A 20,304-nucleotide genomic window follows, 5' to 3' on the forward strand; every position below is an offset into this window, starting at 1 on the left:
AGTGTAGACGTGTCCTTCTAGACATCTTGCTTCTATTTTATTCATGGGTCCTTCCAGAGAGAATCAGCCACTGGCCCTGAACACACTCCACGCTTTTCCACATCCGTGCCTCTGCTCGTCACATTCACTCCTGATACTCCATCCCTCTCCATCCTGACGCGGAGCTCCTCCTCAGCCTTCCGCTGCTGGTCGGTCCTGAGGCCCCTCCGTCGGCAGGCTTTCCCAGGCAAACCCCCTTCTCCGTGGACGCCGGCCTTCCTCCTGCCCCACTGTGCTTCTTACCCTCGCAGATCCGGTGCTGGGACGGGCTGCCGGCCCGACTAGCCTGAATTTACTGGAGCACCCAAACTCTTCCGTGTCTGTTTGTGATTGTGGTGAAAACGTGTACAGTTTACCGTCCTAACCACCTCTACATATGTGGCTCAGGAACGTTCCACGCATGCACAGCGTGGTGAGACTGGCTGCGGCGCTTTCCCTCTGGGCGATCTGCCCCTGCCCGCAGCCCCGGGCCCTGGCAGACTCCCTTCTGCTCTCCACCTCTGTGAGTTCAGGTATTTCAGAGACATTGTATATGGGGAATCATACAGCGTTTGCTCTTTTGTGACTGGCTTACTTTATTCCTTGATTGTATCACACGGATGTACAAGGAATTGTCCTGAAAATCCTCCGAACCGCTAAGCTTTCCTTGTAAACCAAGCTGAGAAATCAAAGCGTTCCATCCACTCATGTTACAGACGGATGAGGAAACGCGGACAACCAGAGGCTGCCTGAAGTTTGTGACCAATCGCAGGGCGTTCTGTAACGTCTTTTCAGTTTTAGAGGGCTTCTGAAGGCCAGCGTGGTTACCAGCAGCAGGGACAGCGTCCCAGGCTCGGAGCCAGAACACGTGGGTGAGGCCGCTGCTGCGGGTCTGTCTTCCGCAGGACCTTGCTGCACATCTGTGATACAGTTTAATTGTGTTTCTCTGATAAGATTGATTTTGGTCCGTATCTGCTCAGATAGGACAAGCTGAGGTGCGGTGTTCCTGTTTTGCCTTTATAACCTATGGGAGATGTTACAAAGCCGGGTGGCAAATGGTTTCTGTAAAGGGCCAGATAGTTCACATTTGGGGCTCCGGGCACCCTCCGGTATCCGCTATAACGACTTAGCTCTGCTGTCTCAGTGTGGACACAGAGTGTGGCTGTGTTCCATTGAAACTTGATTTAGGGGAGCACCTGGGTGGCTCCGTTGGTGAAGCGTCTGCCTTTGGCTCCGGTCATGATCCCAGGTTCCTGGGATCGAGTCCCAGGTCGGGCTCCCTGCTCCGCGGGGAGTCTGCTTCTCCCTCTCCCTCTCCCGCTCATGCTCTCTCTCTTTCTCAAATAAATAAATAAAATCTTGGGGAAAAAAAGAAAAGCAGGCAGCGGGCCAGATTTGACCCCTGCTGTAATTGGCCCAGCCCTGTACTCAGGTGGCAGGACCCTCACTCCTGCCTCTTTGGTCCTTAGCACCTCGCTTGCTGTCGTTCACACGGAAGACAGTTCTGTGTGTTGTTTAGGGCGATGGTCATGATGATGATTTAAGAAATGCAAATCAAGTTATCATTTCCTACTTTTAATCATTTATTAAGGTTTGGGCTTATTTTCTGTACACATGCTAGCTAGCTTCATGATATAATAAAAGATAAACCTAAGAAAAGAGCGAACATGTTTGAAGTACATCTTTGAAGGGAGACACAAAATTTTTCGGAGGATTCATGAAAGTATTTCTTTTTCTAAAGGAAAATGATTTTGTTCTGATGATAAAAATAAGATATATTCAAGCAGTGCCGAGGACTGTAAGGAAATAATAAATACGCCCAGTCCCCCAAACCGGAGGTCAGCACGGGTCACAGCCGTGTGTACATTGTTTGCTGGGTCCCTTTGTGTGCCCCCCCCGACCCCCCTGTTTTCTGACATTGTCACCTGCTTGGGGCCAGGGAAGGTCCCCCTGCATGGACCACATCACAGGCACCCTGGCCTTGGCTCCTGAGTCTTCAGCCAGCGGGTGGCACCGACAGAGACCAGAGGGTGCAGGACAGTGAGGTGGGATGTTTACTCCCTCCTGCCCCCGCCCTCGGCGCAGGCTCTGGTCAGAACCCCGCTCCTGCCCGGCGGTCCCTGCAGCTGCAGCTCTCAGTGCCTAGAGCCTTGCCCTCCCTGCTCCCATCCCTCGACCTTCAGGCCTGGAGGTGGCCGAGGTTCCCTGTGGGGGGACGTGCTCGCTGTCTGCTGCTTCTCTTGTCCCGCCTGCCCTCTGATGACTCCCTTACTCACCGCTCTGACTTTGCAGCTTGAGTGTGCTGTCTGTCCTTTGCTGTGGCCCTAACCTGACTGAGACAGGGTCATGTCCACTTGACTGACGCCCTCAGCCAGGACCGGTAAGGACCACTGCTGCATCATACCTCCTCCCGCAAATGCTAGAAGGTTGATACTTCAAAGGGTTTTTTTTTTTTTTAAAGATTTTATTAATTTGTTCGACAGAGATAGAGACAGCCAGCGAGAGAGGGAACACAAGCAGGGGGAGTGGGAGAGGAAGAAGCAGGCTCATAGCAGAGGAGCCTGATGTGGGGCTCGATCCCATAACGCTGGGATCACGCCCTGAGCCGAAGGCAGACGCTTAACCGCTGTGCCACCCAGGCACCCCTCAAAAGGGTTTTTAAAAAATTTGAGGTGGTTTGCCTGGGTGGCTCAGTCGGTTAAGTGTCTGACTCTTGATTTCAGCTCAGGTCAAGGTCCTCGGGTCCTGGAGTTGAGCCCTGTTGCGGGCTCTACTCTCAGCGGGAGTCTCCTTGAGATTCTCACTCCCTCTGCCCCTCCCTCCCATGCTGTCTGTCTCTCTCTCAAATAAATAAATAAATAAATCTATAAAAAAATTTGGGTTATCTATGAACGTGGTAGAAAATCTGAACTGTACAAAAGGATGGAGTGAAGGTATGGGGCGTCCTCCTCATCCAAGTCCTCCTGTTCCCCAGTTTGTTTCTCCAGAGCCAGTCCCTGTTGCTGGTTTTCTGTGGCTCCTTCCTGAGCTGTCCTGACGGGGGGTTACCTGTATTCTAGGAAGAAGGCTGATCGGTCTTCACGGTTCATCTTAGCTCAACTTCTGTCCTGTTGTCCTCGAGGTTTTCCAGGTTCTCTGGGCTGGGGCGGGGAGGGTGTTGTCGCTGAGACTCTCAGCGCCTAAGTCACCAAATACTACACCTGCTTCTCATGTCTCTGCTTTCAGCCCTTCTAGAAGAGTCTAAATCCCCAATTTCTTCGTTTCAACACGTAGTCTACATTCACAGGGTTGAATGAAAGCCTCGAGCTCATAAACACTGAGGTTTAACTCAGAGACCGTCTTACATTCTAAAGACCTCGTGAGCTGGAGTGGTGGCCTGCCCTGCCCGGGGACACGGAGGGAATGGCTCCCGTGGCTGGTGTGGGCTCCTGTCCCAGTGCTGCTGTCACAAGCATAGTCCCTGTATTTCGACACGAATGTTAGGCCCTGTGTTCAAAGAAAGGATTTTAGAGTAACAACACAGAAATGACCAATCACGTGATGATTGTCTTTCAAAGATGATTTTCAGGGCCCCTGGGTGGCTCCGTTGGTTAAGCATCTGACTCTCGGTTTTGGCTCAGGTCATGATCTCAGGCTTGTGAGATGGAGCCCTGTGTCGGGCTCTGCACTCGGTGCAGTCTGCTTGAGGTCCTCTCCCTCTCTCTCTGCCCCTCCCCAGGCTTGCACGCTCTCTCTAAATAAATAAATATATATTTTTAAAAAATATTTATTTATTTGACAGAAAGAGAGGGGAGAGAGAGAGAGCACAAGCAGGGGGAGTGGCAGGCAGAGGGAGAAGCAGGCTCCCTCCTGAGCAGAGAGCCCAATGCGGGACTTGATCCCAGGACTCTGGGATCATGACCTGAGCCCCAGGCAGACACTTAACTGCCTGTACCACCCAGGTACCCCAATAAATAAATATCTTTTTTTTTTAAGATTTTATTTATTTATTTGACAGTGAGAGACGCAGTGAGAGAGAGAACGCAAGCAGGGGGAGTGTGAGAGGGAGAAGCAGGCTTCCCGCTGAGCAGGGAGCCCAATGCAGGGCTCAATCCCAGGACCCTGGGATCACGCCCTGAGCTGAAGGCAGACGCTTAATGACTGAGCCACCTATGTGCCCCCCAATAAATAAATATCTTTTTTTAAAAAAAGATGATTTTTATTACAGTGTATTTGATTCTATGTGGAGATTCCCAAGTGGCCAACATGCGTTGTGACCCAGCACAGCAGAATGAAGGTGCATTTACGGTGTGATTAGCAAACAGCTGTCTGCCCTAGGTGGTTTATTTAGTCGCCCACACCGTAAGAGTAGTACGCAACTGCAGGGAAATAACCCTCGTGGGTGTATACAGTCGGAGTCGAGCATACCTGTCCTGTAATCACGGGACTGCAGGACCCCCCCCTCCACCACGCATGCTCTGTACGGCTGTACCAGGAAGGAGGATCTGGCGGCGGGGGAGGGGGGTCTTGCTTTCATCTGTTCTTTCAGAGGCAACCCCGATGAGCTCAAAGCATCTGGTATTGATTTCTGAGAGTTCTGCAGCAAGAGCCGCCATGAGTTACTGGTTCTGTATTTTATTTCAGGATTTCAGCTCCTTCGTGTTCCCAAACGTTGTCTGTAATCAGTTGTGGGGCCTGAGGAGTACACACACAGCCACGGATTGACATTTGGTATTAATAGTTTGGAGACTCTTTACGTCCTGACACGCTTATCCATCTTAGATTTCAGGTCAAGGCAGTTTTGACTGATGTCTCCTAGCTACGAAGGGCTGGCGCTGGGAGGCAGACCCCACAGCCTGTCTAGAAGCCTGCACTCTCAGCCGTCCTAATGCTTCCTCCGTCCCTTTGCCTCGTCCCATGGGTACCTTTAGCCATAGGAGCGGTATGTGTCGAATCATCCACCTGGGCGGCAAGGTCTCAGCTTTATCTCTTCAGAGCTGACTGCCCTTAAGGAGGAATTTGATCTCTCTGAGCACAGAGCTCGGTTCTCCATCTGTGAACTGGGGCGAGCGAGCCCTGCCCTCCTGTCTCGCCAGGTGGATATGTTGACCAGCTGATGCTGACTCTAGTCACCCTTCTCTCCCTGGCGTATAGCACAGCACCTGCCACGTTGTGGGCACGTAAGACATGTTAGTTCCTGTACCTTCTCTCCTCTTCTAGAAGCTGGACTTTGGATCAGAGCTAGGTGTTGCATGGGATACTCCGAACAGGTAACAACTTGGATATGGTCAAAAGTCTCATTCTGTCTCTCACTCTTGTTCTTTCTTTCGTAGTAAATAGAACTGGACTCAGCATCTCTCTGGGCAAAGGAGTGAACTCTCCCCAGAAGGCGAGGAAGGGACTCCTCCTTCTTAATGGGCCATGGGCCTTCTCGCCGTGTAGGATAAGAGCAGGCCACACCACGTTTCACATCCAGGGGGCATTGCGTGGACATTTAACTGAGGTTTGTTCACGTCAGGACTGTCATGACCAGACGGGTAAATACAGAGATTAGAAGGACCTTGCAGGTGTGGAGAACAGCATAGCCGGAGCTGAGACTCGCACACAGGACATCTTGGGGTGGGGCTGTGGGACAGTGAGCCCCTCTGTGTAACGGGATTGCCTGAGTTTCACGGCAGACAGTGCTGGAATGGTGATCGGGGATGAGGCTGTGGTGGGTCCTGCCCCCCACCCAGTTAGAGAATTTGGATGTTGTCTTTAAGAGACTGTGATTGACTCAAGGTTTTTGAGCAAGGGGAGTCAGGACGGAGGCTGAATTTGAGGGTGGATCGAGACCAGCAGGTCCTGGAGGTGGGGCGCACTGTTGGACTTGCAGGAGAAACACGTGCTCGGACAGGCAGGTGGGGGTGAGTACCCAGGTGGAGCTGAGTGCACAGGTAGAGGTGAGGACCCGGGTGGAGCTGAGCGTCCAGGTGGAGGTGAGGACCTGGGTGGAACTGAGGACCCAGGTGGAGCTGAGCACACAGGTGGGGGTGAGCGCCCAGGTGGAGCTGAGGACCCCAGTGGGGGTGAGCGCCCAGGTGGGAGTGAGCGCCCAGGTGGAGGTGAGGACCCGGGTGGAACTGAGCACACAGGTGGGGGTGAGCGCCCAGGTGGAGGACCCAGGTGGAGCTGAGCGCCCAGGTGGAGCTGAGCGCCCACGTGGGGGTGAGGACCCAGGTGGAGGTGAGGACCCAAGTGGAGCTGAGCGCCCAAGTGGGGTTGAAGACCCAGGTGGAGCTGAGCACCCAGGTGGGGGTGAGCGCCCTGCCGGTTGTGCGGTGGTACCTGGAGGGGGTGGCCTGGAGACCCACCCCAGCCCTGAGCTAGCAAGAAGTGTGGGGAGGAAACAGCTCTGCATGGCTCCCAGGCCCTGACACCCCTCATTTCCAGCCTTCTCTGCAGGATTGGGGCAAGGACAGGCCGCTACCTGAACAGTCCAGGACAGGAGTCTGAGGTCAAGGTAACTGAAGAGGATCTGAGGCCTGGCTGCTGCCTCCGTGGCCAGGGAGAAAGAGGACATTGTGTGACAGTGAACTGAATCCTTAGCACTGAGCACCGGACTTTGGGTCCCGTGATCAGAGAAGGGCAGTTAGGAAACCCTCTGTCTTCATTTTCTATCAGGGCCTGGTTCCTGTTCTTTTTGGTTTGGTGGATGATGGTTCTGTGGCTCAGTGTCTGTCCTTATGTCCCCACGGAGCACATCCTGGCCCCAGTGGTTTCCTTGTTGCCAAATCTAATAGATATCTTCCTGTCCTAACTGTACTCCTCCCTTCTGCCAGCGTTCCACTCCCCTCTTCCTAAAATTCTTTCCTTATATTCTAGGACAGGGTCATTGCCCTGCAGCCCACGGGCCACAGCTGGCCCACCGCCTGCCTCTGTGAATGAAACTTTATCGGAGCACAGCCACGCCTGTTCACGGATGTATTTTCCGTGGCCCCTTTCGGACTACACAGCAGAGTTGAGTCGTCATGACTCAGACCCTGTGGCCTGTAAAGCCTGGATTATTTGTTATCTGGCCCCATACAGGGCATGTTCTATCCCAGTGCCCTCCCCGGTCTCCTTCCACGCCAGGAGCTGAGGGCATGAGTGTGAGCCCATTCGCAGGGGAGGCTGGGAAAGCTCCTGCCGAAGAATCACTCCGAATACTAAAGAAGCCCCACCCCTCCCTGGCCCACCTGGCTCAAGAAATAGCGTCTGACATTTCCTAATCAAAAAAGGAAAGCTCTTAGCATCAGTGTGTCCTCATACACAGTGTGGTCTGGCCCTGGGCGCAGTTCGCTTACAGGCATCACCCAGACTCACTGTCATGGGCAGGCTTCCGCGGCAGGCCCCGTTTCCAGCTGCCTCTCTCAGCTTGGGAGACTGAAGCAGGAAAGCCTCGTGATGCAGCCAAGCAGCCTCTGGGCCCAGCCAACGCCACGGCGGTGGGCTGCCTCCAGAGGGCACTGGTGGTTCAGAGCCAGCACCCAACGCCAAGGCAGCAGTGGCTGGGCAGCCACTGTGTGGAGCCCGGTGAGGTTCCCGAGGCTGAGCCTTGCCGTCCAGAGTGCAGAACCACATTCGAAATCCAACAAAGCCCGGGGAGGGACACCCAACAAACCATGAGCCTGCAGAGCAGTCTTGGGCCTTACGGAGCATGCGCTCTGAGCAGTGGGGCGCAGTCCCGGGGCAGCGGGGTCTCTGTGCCAGCCGTGCTGTGTGAAGCACACACGAGTGTGTGTGCGGGTCTTCCTGCATGTTGTGCTGTATGTCACTCTCCTCTCTTACGGAGCCCGTGGTGAAACTAGAGCCACGCCAAAGGCTCAGAGAGAATTTGTGCACAGACCAAGCGTTTTTCTCCTGCTCTCCCTGCTGAGTTTTGACCTTGCAGGGCCTTAGGGTAGGTCTGGGGTCTGCCTGTTCGCGAGGACGGCCCAGGATGGGAGCAGCGTGTGCAAGGGGAGCTTGTTAAGCCTGCGTGTGATCTTTAAGCCCCCTTGGTGCCTCGCCTCTGGGGAGGGAAAGCATCCAGGACCCTGTTGTGAAGGCCTGACATGACCCAGGGAGGAGGAGGCATGCATGTGACGATGGGGAGGACACAGGAAGTACTTCTAGCCACAGCAGGTAGATGAGGTCAAGCAAGGAAACTCCGTGTTTCAGGAAGACACTTGGCTTCATCTAGTAGACACAGGCCAGAGGGGGCTTCTGAGCAGCTGAAGTGGGACTGTAGGTGACCCCATGGCTGAAGGGAGCAGTGGTACCCATCCTGTTGGCGGGGAGTCCAGCAGCAACACCCCAGACAGGATGTCAGGACCTCTGCCTCCGAAGGGCCCTCTCACGGCCTCGTCCCCCAAGAATCCCAGAGCCATTCTTGCTTACTCATTGTAGAGCTCGCTTTGAGCAAATGTGCAAGGTGACATTTCTGCCATCTTCCCGTCCCAGGATGTTGCCTGCTAGATCCAAACCCAGGGTGGGCCCCGGTGAGGCTGTAGTGCAGGTGGGGCAGTGACACCAGGGGGAGTGAGACCACTTTTACCGGAGGGACTTGAGAAAGGTATGTTCTTGTCTTTCTCTCTCCTTTCTTCTCTTCTAGCGGCCTGCAGGTGCATGTCTGAAATTCTACCTTCCCGTTCTCATGTATTGGCTGGTGGAAATCCCGATTTCCTCCTGGCTTTCCTTTTGGTATCTTTGCATTTTTAAAAAATGCACTAAATAACACCTAACATGAGATCCACTCTCTTAACAAACTTTTAAGAGTGCAGTCCACGTTGGCCACGGGCACAGTGTTGGACAGCAGACATCTGCCGCGTCTTCTCATCCTGCCTGGCTGAAGCTGGTACCCACGGCAGCCCGGCGTTTCTTCTCCTCCCAGCTTCCCGCAACCACCGCCGTACGTTCTGCTTCTGTGAGTTCAGCTGCTTCATGTGCCTCCTACGAGTGGACTCATGCAGTAGTTGTCCTTCTGCACCTGCTGTGTTTCGCGTAACCCAATGTCCTCAAGGTCCCTCCTCGCTGTAGGAGGTGCAAGAGTTCTTTCTCTCACATGGCTGAGTCGTGCCCCCGTGCACGCGCCTCTCTGCGTGTATCCTCATCCATCAACGCACATGTAGGTGTTTCTACCTCCGAACTGTTGTGAGTAGGGCTGCTCTGGACATGGGTGTGCAGATGCCTCCTCAAGACCCGGGTTTCAGGGTTTTATTGGCTCAATATGCCTACTCGTTCCACTTCTGATATTTTAAGGAACTTTGATACTGTCTTCCATAGTGGCTGCACATTTTTATATTCCCAGCAACAATGGCAAGCGTTCCAGTCTCTCCATAGCCTCACCAACATTTATCATATTCTGTTTGTTTTTTAATGGACATCCTAGCAGGTGTGAGGCGGGATCTCATTGAGGCGTTGATTTGCATTTCCCTGATGGCGAGTGATATCGAACATCTTTTTATGTGCCTCTTGGCTACAAACCTGAATCAGGGAGACACAGGAAATCTGAACAGACCAATACTATTAAAAAAAAAATTTAATTGTTGGGGCGCCTGGGTGGCGCAGTCCTTAAGCATCTGCCTTTGGCTCAGGGCGTGATCCCGGAGTTCTGGGATTGAGCCCCACATCAGGCTCCTCCACTGTGAGCCTCCTTCTTCCTCTCCCACTCTCCCTGCTTGTGTTCCCTCTCTCGCTGGCTGTCTCTCTCTCTGTCAAATAAATAAATAAATCTTTAAAAAAAATTGAATTGGTAAACAAGAAGCTCCCCATGGGGCGCCTGGGTGCCTTAGTCAGTTGAGCGTCTGATTCATGATCTCAGCTCAGGTCTTGATCTCAGGGTTCTGAGTTTGGCCCAGTGTCGGGCTCCACTCCAGGCATGGAACCTACTTCAAAAACAGAAACAAAAACAAACAAAACAAAAACAAAAAACAAAAACTCCCAATAAACAAAAGTCCAGGGCCAAATGGATTGCAAGGGAACTCTACCAAACATTTAAAATTGAGTTAATACCTATTCTCCTCAAACTATTCCGAAAAAAAAGAAAAGAGAGAAAGGAATGCTTCCAAATTCATTCTGTGAGGCCAACATTACCCTCATACCAAAATCAGACAAAGACGCTATAACTGTAGAAAATCACAGGCCGGTGTCCCTGATGACCATAGAAGCAAAAGTCCTCAACAAAATACTGGTGAACCACATTCAACAACACCGTAAGAGAATAACTCCCCATGATCAAGTGGGATTTATTCCAGAGACGCAAGGATGGCTCGGTATTTGCAGATCAGTTAACACGGTCCACACGTGAACGAAATGAAGAGTGAAAATCACAACCGTCGTAATAGCTGCAGAAAAAGCACTTGACAAAATTCAACATCTATTCCTGATGAAAACTCAACAAAGTGGGTCTAGAGGGAGCCAGCCTCCACATAATAAAGGTCATATAGGAGAAACCCATAGCCAACATCACAGTCCATGGGGAGAACCGAGAGCTTTCCCATAAGGTCAGGAACAAGGTGAAGATGTCTATTCTCACCACTTCTAGTCAACACAGTACTGGGCATTTTAACCGCAGCGTTAGACAAGAAAAAGAAAGAAAAGGCATCCAGGTTGGTTCAGAAGAAGCAAAACTGTCCCTATTTGCAGATAACATGATACTATATATAGAAAATCCTAAAGACTCTGCCAGAAAACTGCTAGGATTGATAAAAGGATTCAGTAAGGTCACAGGATACAGAATTAATATACAGAAATCATGTGTCTGTTGGCCATTTCTGGTCTTGTCTGGAGAATGATCTGTTCAGGTCCTTTGTCCATGGTTGGGTCAGGTTGTTTGCTGTTTTGCGGCTGAGCTGTGGGATCGCTTTGCCTCTGCCTCCTGACCTGGCAGACTCCTCTCCTGTGCTCTCTGCTCCTCGGTAGGATCCTTCTGCCCTCTGTATTCCCCTCCTCGTCACTCTGTTCCTGCGACCTGTCCCTTACCTACTGAAACGTACTCAAACCCACTTCTGGCACATCCTTAAAAACCCAGGTCCCGCAAGGTTCCCATGAATCCTTCCCTGGCCAGCCAGACAGAAGGGCTGTCCCTCTTCTGAAGCCTCAGGTGCTTCCTGTCCTGTGGCTTCTGGGCAGTTGGCAGAGCTTGCTGTCTTGCATGGGGATGGGTGTTCCACATGTTCTTGTTTGATTTGGGCTGAGCTCCATCTCCGCCAGGAGCCGGGGAAACAGTGTGTTGTGCATGGGTGTGCCGAGTCTAGACGGCTGCTGAGCTTTCAGCCCCAGCATGGTCTGGAGACCGGAAAGGCCCCGGAGCGAGCCCAGTCTCAGTGCACGAGTCACCGTTCATCCCACGAGAGAAGGAGGAGCAGGCCAGGGTCAGGGAGGAAAGGGAAAGATCAGCGACCAGGGCCTGTGAGCACGTTTGGTTGGAAGGGACATGCAGGTTTACGCAGAAGGTCACGACTGTGATCGGAGGCGGGCTCTGCGGGTTTCTGGCAGGCACGGGTAGACAGGTGTGTGCTGGGCTCGCCCCGCACTTCTGCACGTAGTCAGAGCAGCTGTCGACAGTGGGGGCCCAGCCTGGCTGGCACTGAACACCTGTACCCCGAACACCTTGTTCCAGAGAATTTGTGGCTTCCAACCCGGGATGTCCTTGGCAACAACCCTGCATGTGTGGTTTGTCCATGCCAAGCTCTAGGTCACCCAGAAACCCCCACACAGCCTTCAGGAGGCCGGCACAGGAAGGCTACAGTTGGGTGTGTGATGTGACTCTTGAGTTGTGCTGGTCCGACAGGCTCCCTGCCAGACGCTAGAAGGTTGAGCTTCGGTGGGCCTCCCAAAATCCGTGGAGATTCTCCACTTCATGATCTTTATTGCCTTCTTCACGAGACGCCCCCCCCCACCCACTGTCGTCAGCTTTTTGTCGCCTCCAAGACCCTGCCTTGCACCCTGAGCCCCAGCAACGTGCCTGTCTCAATGATGCATGGCCACTTCTGGTCCCTGTGTTCCCTGGAAGGGTTCCAGCCAGAGGACAGTTAGGGGCCCCCTTTTGTACCTTGGAATATTCCTGGCTGGGTCAAAGCCTGCTCTCCTGTGAATTTGGCGAAGCTGACAGCCAGGCAGGCTGTGACCTTCCAGCGGCAGGGGGAACGAAGCAGGTGGCTTGTTCCTCTCAGCAGCTCATCTTCTTCTTCCTGCTCGCCGACTTGGAGAATAGCTCTGTCCGTTCCGGCTTCTCTCTGACCCTGTCTCACTCCTCCAGTTGTCACGATGCTGGGACACTGGCTCCCTGACTTGGCTGGTGTGTAGGGTTGCCTGGATGCTTAAAAAAAGAAAAAGAAAGAACATTCTTAGTCCCTGTCCGTGGAAATTCTCTTTAGGTGTGGATGGGGTCTAGGAATCTGGTGTTTTTGTATATGCAGTTGACCCTTGAGCTACTCTGGGGTTAGGGGCGCTGACCCCCACATGCAGTCGAAAATCCACGTGTCACTCTTGCCTCCTCCAGAACTTAACTGTTGGTAGCCTCCTGTTGACCAGAAGCCTCGCCGTTGACACAGTGGATGGTTACGTATTTTGCATGCTATGTGTGTGCTGTGCTGTGTTCTTACAATGAAATAATCCAGAGAAAAGAAAATGTCCAGAAGATCGTAAGGACGAGGAAACGCATTTACAGCACTGTCTCGTACCGCGTTACCGTGGGCTTCCACAGTACAAACCCACGTCATCCAAGGTGTGCGCAGGAGAACGCCTGGGAAGATGGGTGACGGGCTCCCTGAGCTGCTGAGTATGTGTGTCCCTGTTTGTCTGACTCTGTGCTTGTTGGATTTTCTAGAGCGGTCATGTATTCCTTCAGCAGTCGGGGAGAGGATAGATGTCGTTCCAACGCCGAACACGGACCGCCGAGGGGCCCGTCTCTTTCAGAAACCATCCACACTCTTACCTGTGCTCCTCTCTCCCACAGGGGGACTCGATCTCATCTTCATGCCGGGTCTCGGGTTCGACAGGCACGGGAACCGCTTGGGGAGAGGCAGGGGGTACTATGATGCGTACCTGAAACGCTGCCTGGAGCAGCAGGACGTGCGGCCCTACACCATGGCCTTGGCCTTCCGAGAACAGATCTGCCTGCAGGTCCCCGTGGACGAGAACGACATGAAGGTGGACGAAGTCCTTTACGAAGAGCCGTCCGCATAAACCCTGACGCCTGCGGCCAAAGGCTTGTCCCAGAGAAAAGCCGAATGTGTCCATTTCCCCCTGTTAGGACATCCATGAGCATACGGACTGCCGGCTTTCTAGTGTAATTGCAAAACACACTTCCCAGATCAGGAGTAGAACGTGAATAAAAATGAGGCAGTGACCGTGTGATTTTCAGCCTGTCTTGCTGGCTGTCAGCGTGACAGGTGGGTCTTTCTGCGGCGTTCACTCTGTGTTGGTGCGGCGCTGTGGTCCGACCCGAGTGTGGGAGCCAGGGGACCTCGCACGGCGTGGACACGGTTTCAGCACCTCCTGTCCCGGGCCTGCTCCGTCTTTGGTGGGCTCGGGAGGCCCAGCGACTGCTCATTGACCTGTCGGTGTGTGTGCACGGAGTTCTCCCAGAATATTCTAGCACTTTGTCATGACTTCATTTGCTCGCCCTGAGATCCGTGTCTGACGCTCTGTAGCTTTTGCCGGTTCGTGGACGGAAACCTTTTATGATTTAAATGCTTCAGTTCCATCTCCGTGTGTCTCCGTGTGTCGGTCGCTTATGAGTTTAAGATCTGATGTCCCGTCAGTTAGAAATTATGTGTGTGCTGTGGTGTCTGTTTTGGAAATGTAATGCGCCGTGGGCTGCGTGCTGGCAGATGGCATCCCAGCATGGGAGTGGGGATTTTGTGGGGGCCGTTTGCTCGTGACCGGAAACCTGGGAGTCTTCCTAGACGCTGCTATCACCCCCCCTGCACCCTGCTGTGCCGGATCCTGTGGCGTTCGCCTCCGGGGTGCTGCTGATGCGTGTCCCCTCCCCTCCCTATCCCCTCACTCCTGGTGTCCAGGCTCAAGGTGTTTCTGAGCCGAATGGGCAGGAGACACCCATCTGGCCTCTCTTGCCCGCAGTCTGGCGCTGTCCTCTCTGTTTCCCAAACTCCAGTCCAAGTGATCTTACAAAGCATGAATCTGGGAGTCTGGCCGTTAAGGGCCTACAGGTAATGGAGCGGCCAGGTGCCTTCTCCTGCAGGAGGCCCCCTCCGCTGATGCACACGTCCATGCCCTTCCCAGAGCAGCTCAGTGTCTCTTGCCCTCCGCACCTTGTCAGCATGCTTGCCCCGTCGGCTGCAATGCCCTTTCTTCCTTTGTTCACCGGAAGCTCCTGTCTCCCCTTCAAGACTCAGCTCAGGCATCTCCTCTTGGGTGGGGTCTTCCTCTACACCCCCAGGCGGAGTTAGTGTTCCCTGCTTGTTTGGATAGCTTTGTCGTACTGTCATGTGCATAAACTGTTGGTTGTCACAGCTGCCCCTTCCCCAGACCGCGAGCTCCAAAGAGGAGGGCTGACGCTCACCCTTCTGCAATGTAGTAGACACCTGCACAGACGGTCGGTGATTGAGGTGTTTGGAAATGAGGCAAGAACGTGCACAAGGGCTGCATTTAAAGCACAGATCCATGTTCTTTGGATAACAGCGTGTGATTTGGTGATTTATGCATAAAAGTAAAAAACATTTTAAAATGTGAGATTCGTGATTCAGGAAGGCCAGAGGGCTGCAAGTCTCCGCCCGAAAACAGTGACCCTGGTGGCCAGGACCAGGCGGTAGTCATCGTGCAGAGTGTATCCGGAAGGGGGAAAACCTCGATGACACAGGTAACGCCCATCAGAGCATAAGCAGAGTCTGAGGACAAGGCCCTGAACCCAGGAAGCGAGCCGGTGTGATCGGGGCATGGGTGCGGGGAACGGTCCAGGTAGGAGTGGAATAGCCATTGGAAATACAGCAGAGCCCCAGTGTCCGTCCACGGTGCTGCCCCGCTGTAGAACCGATTGTAATTTACCAAGAAGGTACACTGTAGAGTTGGGTCCACCAGCAGACGTAACTAAGAACGTCCAGTCACCCAGGCCCGCTAACCTGGGAGCGATGCATGGATCCGGGTGTGGACAGCTCCGTGCAGAGGCCCGGGTCCTGGTCCCCCTTCTCCGCTTTTCTCGTTCAGAAATCATTGAAATCTAGTTGGTTGCACTGCATTTTAATCATGTGTTTGCACACTTATCTCCTGCACGAGCCCATGAGCTCCTCATGAGCAAGGTCGCGGTGGGGGGGGGGCTGTGGTTCACCGCAGTCTCCAGCACAAAATAATAGCCCGTAAATTCTTGAGGAAGGCACAGACCACCATGCAGGCTGCCCAGTCTGTGTTGTGCCCTTGCTGCTTTTTGGGCTGGCTGCCATCTGCTGCCGAGGTTCTGCCCCTTCAGCATTATCTCTGGGTTGGAATATTCTAGAACACAGTCTGTGTTGCTGCGGCTGTGTCGCCCTCCTGGACTGGTCCATGTGTGTCCCGTGGTCTGTGCTGCTGGCCCCCTCCATGCATCTCATGGTCATCGTCCCTGACCTTCCTTGTAGGGCTGACCACTCATGCCTGGGAGCCCCCTCCCCAAATCTAGGTTTATATGCTTAAAAATAAACAACAAATTCCTTTCCAGATAGCATCTTATGCACAATAGGAAACATGTACAAATAAAAGAGATGAGACCATTGAAACCATCTATTATCTGTCATCTGTGATGTACTTAATTCCTGAAAGGGAAAGCAGTGATGCAGATTTTTTGGAAATTTACTGTTTTTGAAAACCTTATTTTTACTCCCCTTGGAATGATTGAAACGTCCGGTTCTAATTTTGGTTTATTTCAGTGTTGGGTTTGAAGGGCTTTTATAGCTGAAAACAATACCTCCCAGAGATAAGCAGATCCATACGGGAGCACTGCTACACTTGTGAAAATTTTCAGTGCTGTTTACCAATTTTGCAGAGGCCTTTTTTCTTTTTTAATTGAAATCGGGCTAGTAAATACCCGTGTTCTTGATGTGAATCATTCCTGCATATTAATCAGAAGACACTACACATTCACTTTGTTAGCACATGGGTTCAAAACGTACTGAAGCTCTCAAAAGATTTTAAACCAAGTCAGAAATTTGCTCCCAGGTGTTTCGGTTGTGCAGACGTGGAAGTGTTTATAGGTGCCCCGCGTGGTCTGTGGCAACATGATCGTGTAATGATGAGAACTTTCCAAACGTCATTTCCAGTGCACGCCGCGTGTGTCACAAGACGTTGCCTTCTGTCTCATCGATGGCACGTGACTTCTACCCACAAGATTCAGATCAGGTGCATTTATTCTGTGGCAGCATGTGCTTAGGGAGTGGTCCACTGGTGGCCGTTTGCACCACGGGAAAGTCGGAAAATGTGGAACGCTCACCTTTGTGTAGAAAGTACATGCAAACTCACCTTGAAGCTTCTTGGCTCTTTTTAAACGTGTTTTACCCTGAGATTGTCAGAAATGTAGAGGAACCAAAATATCTTTCATGTATTCTGTTCTGTCGTCAAGGGCTCCGTGGGATAGAATCAGTGATACCGCCAATCACGTGGCACATTTCTTGTCCGTGAACGACGGGGTGTTGCTGTGGCTGAGCCTTGACGGGGGTCTGCCCTGCTCTCCGTCACAGACAAATGCCAGCCAGAGCAATCCCGTCATAGCTGGACTTGCGTCGTTCGTCCTAAAACTCGGTCTTTGTTCGCATGGCCGCTAATTTTGAGACACCTGTCCTCCTCACAACTTTGATGCCTTTGACATCTCAACTTTTCATTCATTCTTCTCATGATGAGACCGTAAGTTTAAGCTTCTGTCCTTTGATCCAGCCTCCCACCCTGAAAAATTTACTCCTGAGCTTCTTTGGGTTGTCCGCAGTGTTTTTCCTCTGTTATCCAGTAAAAGATGTTTTCTTTTTCTTTCAGGGTTTTTCCCCCTCAACTGTTCCGTGAGTATGATCCATAGTTCCGTGGCCGGAAGAGTGAGTCTTTGTAGGTGGTATGCTCCATTTGTGTTCTGTCCTTTAGAGACGTATAGACATTTATGATTACGTAGTGAGCGTTGTTGAAAATGTGTTAGAATTAGTGTTTTCTGGTAGTCGCTGTCACTGAAAGCATCACGGAGGTTCGTCTTCTCCGTCTGTAGCCTCCGCTGACCGCGGTGGCCTCTCACTTCCCCTTGCGCAGGAAGAGGTGCCTCGTGAACCGTGAGGAGCACAGATTCCTGCTGGAGTGTCTTTGGGAAACTTTCAGATTTGGGGGCTGCCTTCCTGGCAGACGTGACTGCTTTTCCTTGTTGTAGGGCTGGTGAGTAGCTTTTATCAGGAGCCGAAGCATCGGCTGCTGTCGCTCGCTCCTGCTTCCTCCGAAGAATTCTCTTTGGTCTGCTGTTTCTAAGAGTCTCTTAAAGCCACTTACGCATTTTAAGAAGGCGGGCTCGGTGAGAGCTGCATAATGGGTAGGTCCTTGTGCCTGGGACTAGAGGGAAAGCAAGGGACGCCTCGCTACGCTGAGAGCAAACCCCCTCCTCCCGGCCATGTCCCACGTCCCCCTCCTGTTCCCCCAGCATAGCTTGCGTACTAACCTGATGTGGGACGTCTGACGGCAGGTGCAGCAAGGGTCCGATGTCCGTCTGTATTTAACTTTGAGCAAAACTTCTTGTCTTGTAAACTTAAAAAAGTAAATACAAAGAGAGATTCTAGTTTTTTCTTCCCAAACCCCAGTGGACCCCTGGCCTGCTCCTGGGCTGTGTCCCCCATGTGGAGACACCACTGCTGTGAGACCCATGCGCCTGGCCAGGTGGGTTAGGGAGCTGGCCTCAAGGGTCACTCCACAAGGGGTCCCACTGGACCTGCAGGCCCGTGACTGGATGGCCCCCGTGCTCCCTTGGCCCCTCCTGACCTTGGGCGTGTGTCTTGTCTCCAGCGGGTCCTGGCCCCTCTGTGACCCTGTCATCTCTGGACCCCGTGTCCCAGCACCCATCTCCCCGTCTTTGTCTGGGGGCTCTGCTTGGGGCTGTTCTCTTGCTCACAATATTTGTGTAGGAGGAATAACTTCAGTTAGGCCTTTAACAGCAGAGCACGTCACAGAACGCCGTCACCCGAGAGACAGCAGACCCCTCTCTTGGCTCTTCCAGGATCCGCCCTCTGGAGCCAGTGAGGGATTTCTGCCCACTAAATCCCCCACTTCTCTTTTCATTTCATTCCTCTTCCCACTGCCAGTAGCAACTGTTTTCCATCTTAATAGTTATTATTTGTGGTTAATGTTAATATACCACATGAATACTAACGGACAAGGTGTCTGCAGGAAAATCCATTGTGTTTCGTGGCTTTGATCATTATGTGTCCTGGGAATATCTTCTTTCTACTTTTAATCTTCAACATGGTACATTTAAAATGTGCTTTCGAAGCAAACAGTTGTTTCAGTGGCGCATCAGATCCCAGAGAGCTCGCGTTACTATAAATGGCAAACATTTACTTGGTATATCACTGAGAAATAGTCTCTTCAGGACTGAAATGCAGGAAGCGTTCCTTTCCTCCCAAGCTTAGAGATGAGGAAGACCGTATCATTCTGGAGATCTGGGTTGGGATGCTCGTGGATGTTGATGCCGTGGAAGAGAGACATTGTTGTGGGTGCTGAATTTTTACTGTGCCTCAGATCTAAGGATGCGATCAGGCAGCAAGTGTTCCTCCCTGAAACGACACTGAGTACAAGAACCAGCGGACAGCGGATCAGTGTGGTCACCTCGTCCAGCCCGTCCGCCACGCTGCCCCACGTCATTGTCAGGACACATCACTCGTGTCACTTGCCTGCTTAGCAGGGTTACATGGTCTTCTGTTGCCCAGTGAGTAAGGTGCAAACCCTTGGCACACATGCAGCACCCTTTCCAACTCGGCCTCGACCTCTCTTCGGCTCTCTCGCAGACACACGCACGTGCCTCTTTTCCTCTCAGACCAATAATGCTCGTTCCGTCAGGACCCGGCATTTCAGGTAGGAGCTAGATCACACAATTGGATCCTGGAATCAGTCTGTCACAGGGGAGGTGTGTTAGCGGTGGATGGTTCAGCAGTGGGCCATCTCAGGCACCAGTGTGTTCCGGAAGGCGTCAGTCTCTGCGACAGAAGGATTGCCTGGGGATCTGGTTAAAATGCAGGTTCTCCTTCCATAGGTCTCAAGTGCAGCTGAAATTCTGCATTTCGGACAACCTTCCAGACGATGCCGCTGTTGCTGGCGTGCGGGGCATTCTGAGTAGCAGGGTCTAGCCCCAGTCACAGCCGGCTTCTAAAATTTAAATCGATTAAAATTAAATGAAATTTGAAATTCACTTCCTTAGTCACACTAACCACATTTCCTGTGCCTATCCTACTGAATAGAGCAGCGTTAAACATTTCCACCGGCACAGAAAGTTCTATTGGAGAGCAAGGTCCACCCTACTTAATCACCTGCTAAATTAGGCCACCTACGAAGTCAGAATCTCTGGAGGCAGGGAACTGGAATTTGCATTTGAAACAGGCACTGCAGGGGGTTCTTAGGCATTCTGAAGTTCTAGGAACAGAGATGCTGCAGGGGTCTAAGATCTGAAGTCCAGAGATAAATAGAACGGGGGAATAGGCAGCTCTCACAGACAGACATAGGCAGCTCAGCTCAGATTGGAATGTCCTTCTGGCCAGCCACGGAAATCCTATGCGGTTGTCTGCAGGTAGGGGACATTTCTCCTGGTGGAGCTGACCTCTGACATCAGAGCTACATCGGGTAGCTGGGCCCAGATTCGTATGCTCTCTGGTCCCCTCTGCCTTCTGGTCTACCAGGCGCTAGCTGAGGGCTGGGGGCTGCAGTCAGCATCAGGGATGACTCAAGCTGACACGGACAATCAGGACTTCTTCATTGCTGTCTTCTCCTCCTCCTTCCCCTCCTCCCCATGCTCCCCTTCCTCCTCCGTTCTCCTGCTGTTCCCCTGTTCTTCTCCCTCCTCCCCTTCCTCCTCCCTCCTCTTGCTCCGGGTACTCCTCCTTCTCCTCCTCCTCCCCCTCCGCCTTCTCTTCTTCCTCTTCTTTCTCCCCCTTACAGAATCCGGTCTTTCCTGAACATGTGCAAATCTGGAAGTATGGGGGCATTCACACCCCAAGGGGCAGCTCGTGGCCAGTACAGGGTGGGAGGCGGGATAATTTCTCTCCTCCCCAACTTTGGGGCAGACAGTTCTGAGGTGCATTCTGCACTGCTCCTTGGGGGATGGCCAGGGTGGCAGCACCGAGCCTCTGCCCATGGTCCTGA

General features: G+C 52.5%; 1 protein-coding gene across 2 annotated transcripts in view; it reads left to right on the top strand.

Moving 5' to 3' along the window:
* Window positions 1-15,718, top strand: part of MTHFS (methenyltetrahydrofolate synthetase) — a 38,198-nt gene extending 22,480 nt beyond the window's left edge. For both annotated transcript variants that reach the window (XM_026510598.4, XM_057303827.1), the window contains exon 3: window positions 12,959-15,718. In XM_026510598.4, the coding sequence (XP_026366383.3) occupies window positions 12,959-13,188 (230 nt within the window). In that variant the 3' untranslated portion in view covers window positions 13,189-15,718. The remainder of the gene's footprint in view (window positions 1-12,958) is intronic.
* The last annotated feature ends 4,586 nt before the right edge of the window (window positions 15,719-20,304 follow it).

The sequence above is a fragment of the Ursus arctos genome, unplaced genomic scaffold, assembly GCF_023065955.2.
Source record: "Ursus arctos isolate Adak ecotype North America unplaced genomic scaffold, UrsArc2.0 scaffold_28, whole genome shotgun sequence".
Classification (NCBI taxonomy): domain Eukaryota; kingdom Metazoa; phylum Chordata; class Mammalia; order Carnivora; family Ursidae; genus Ursus; species Ursus arctos.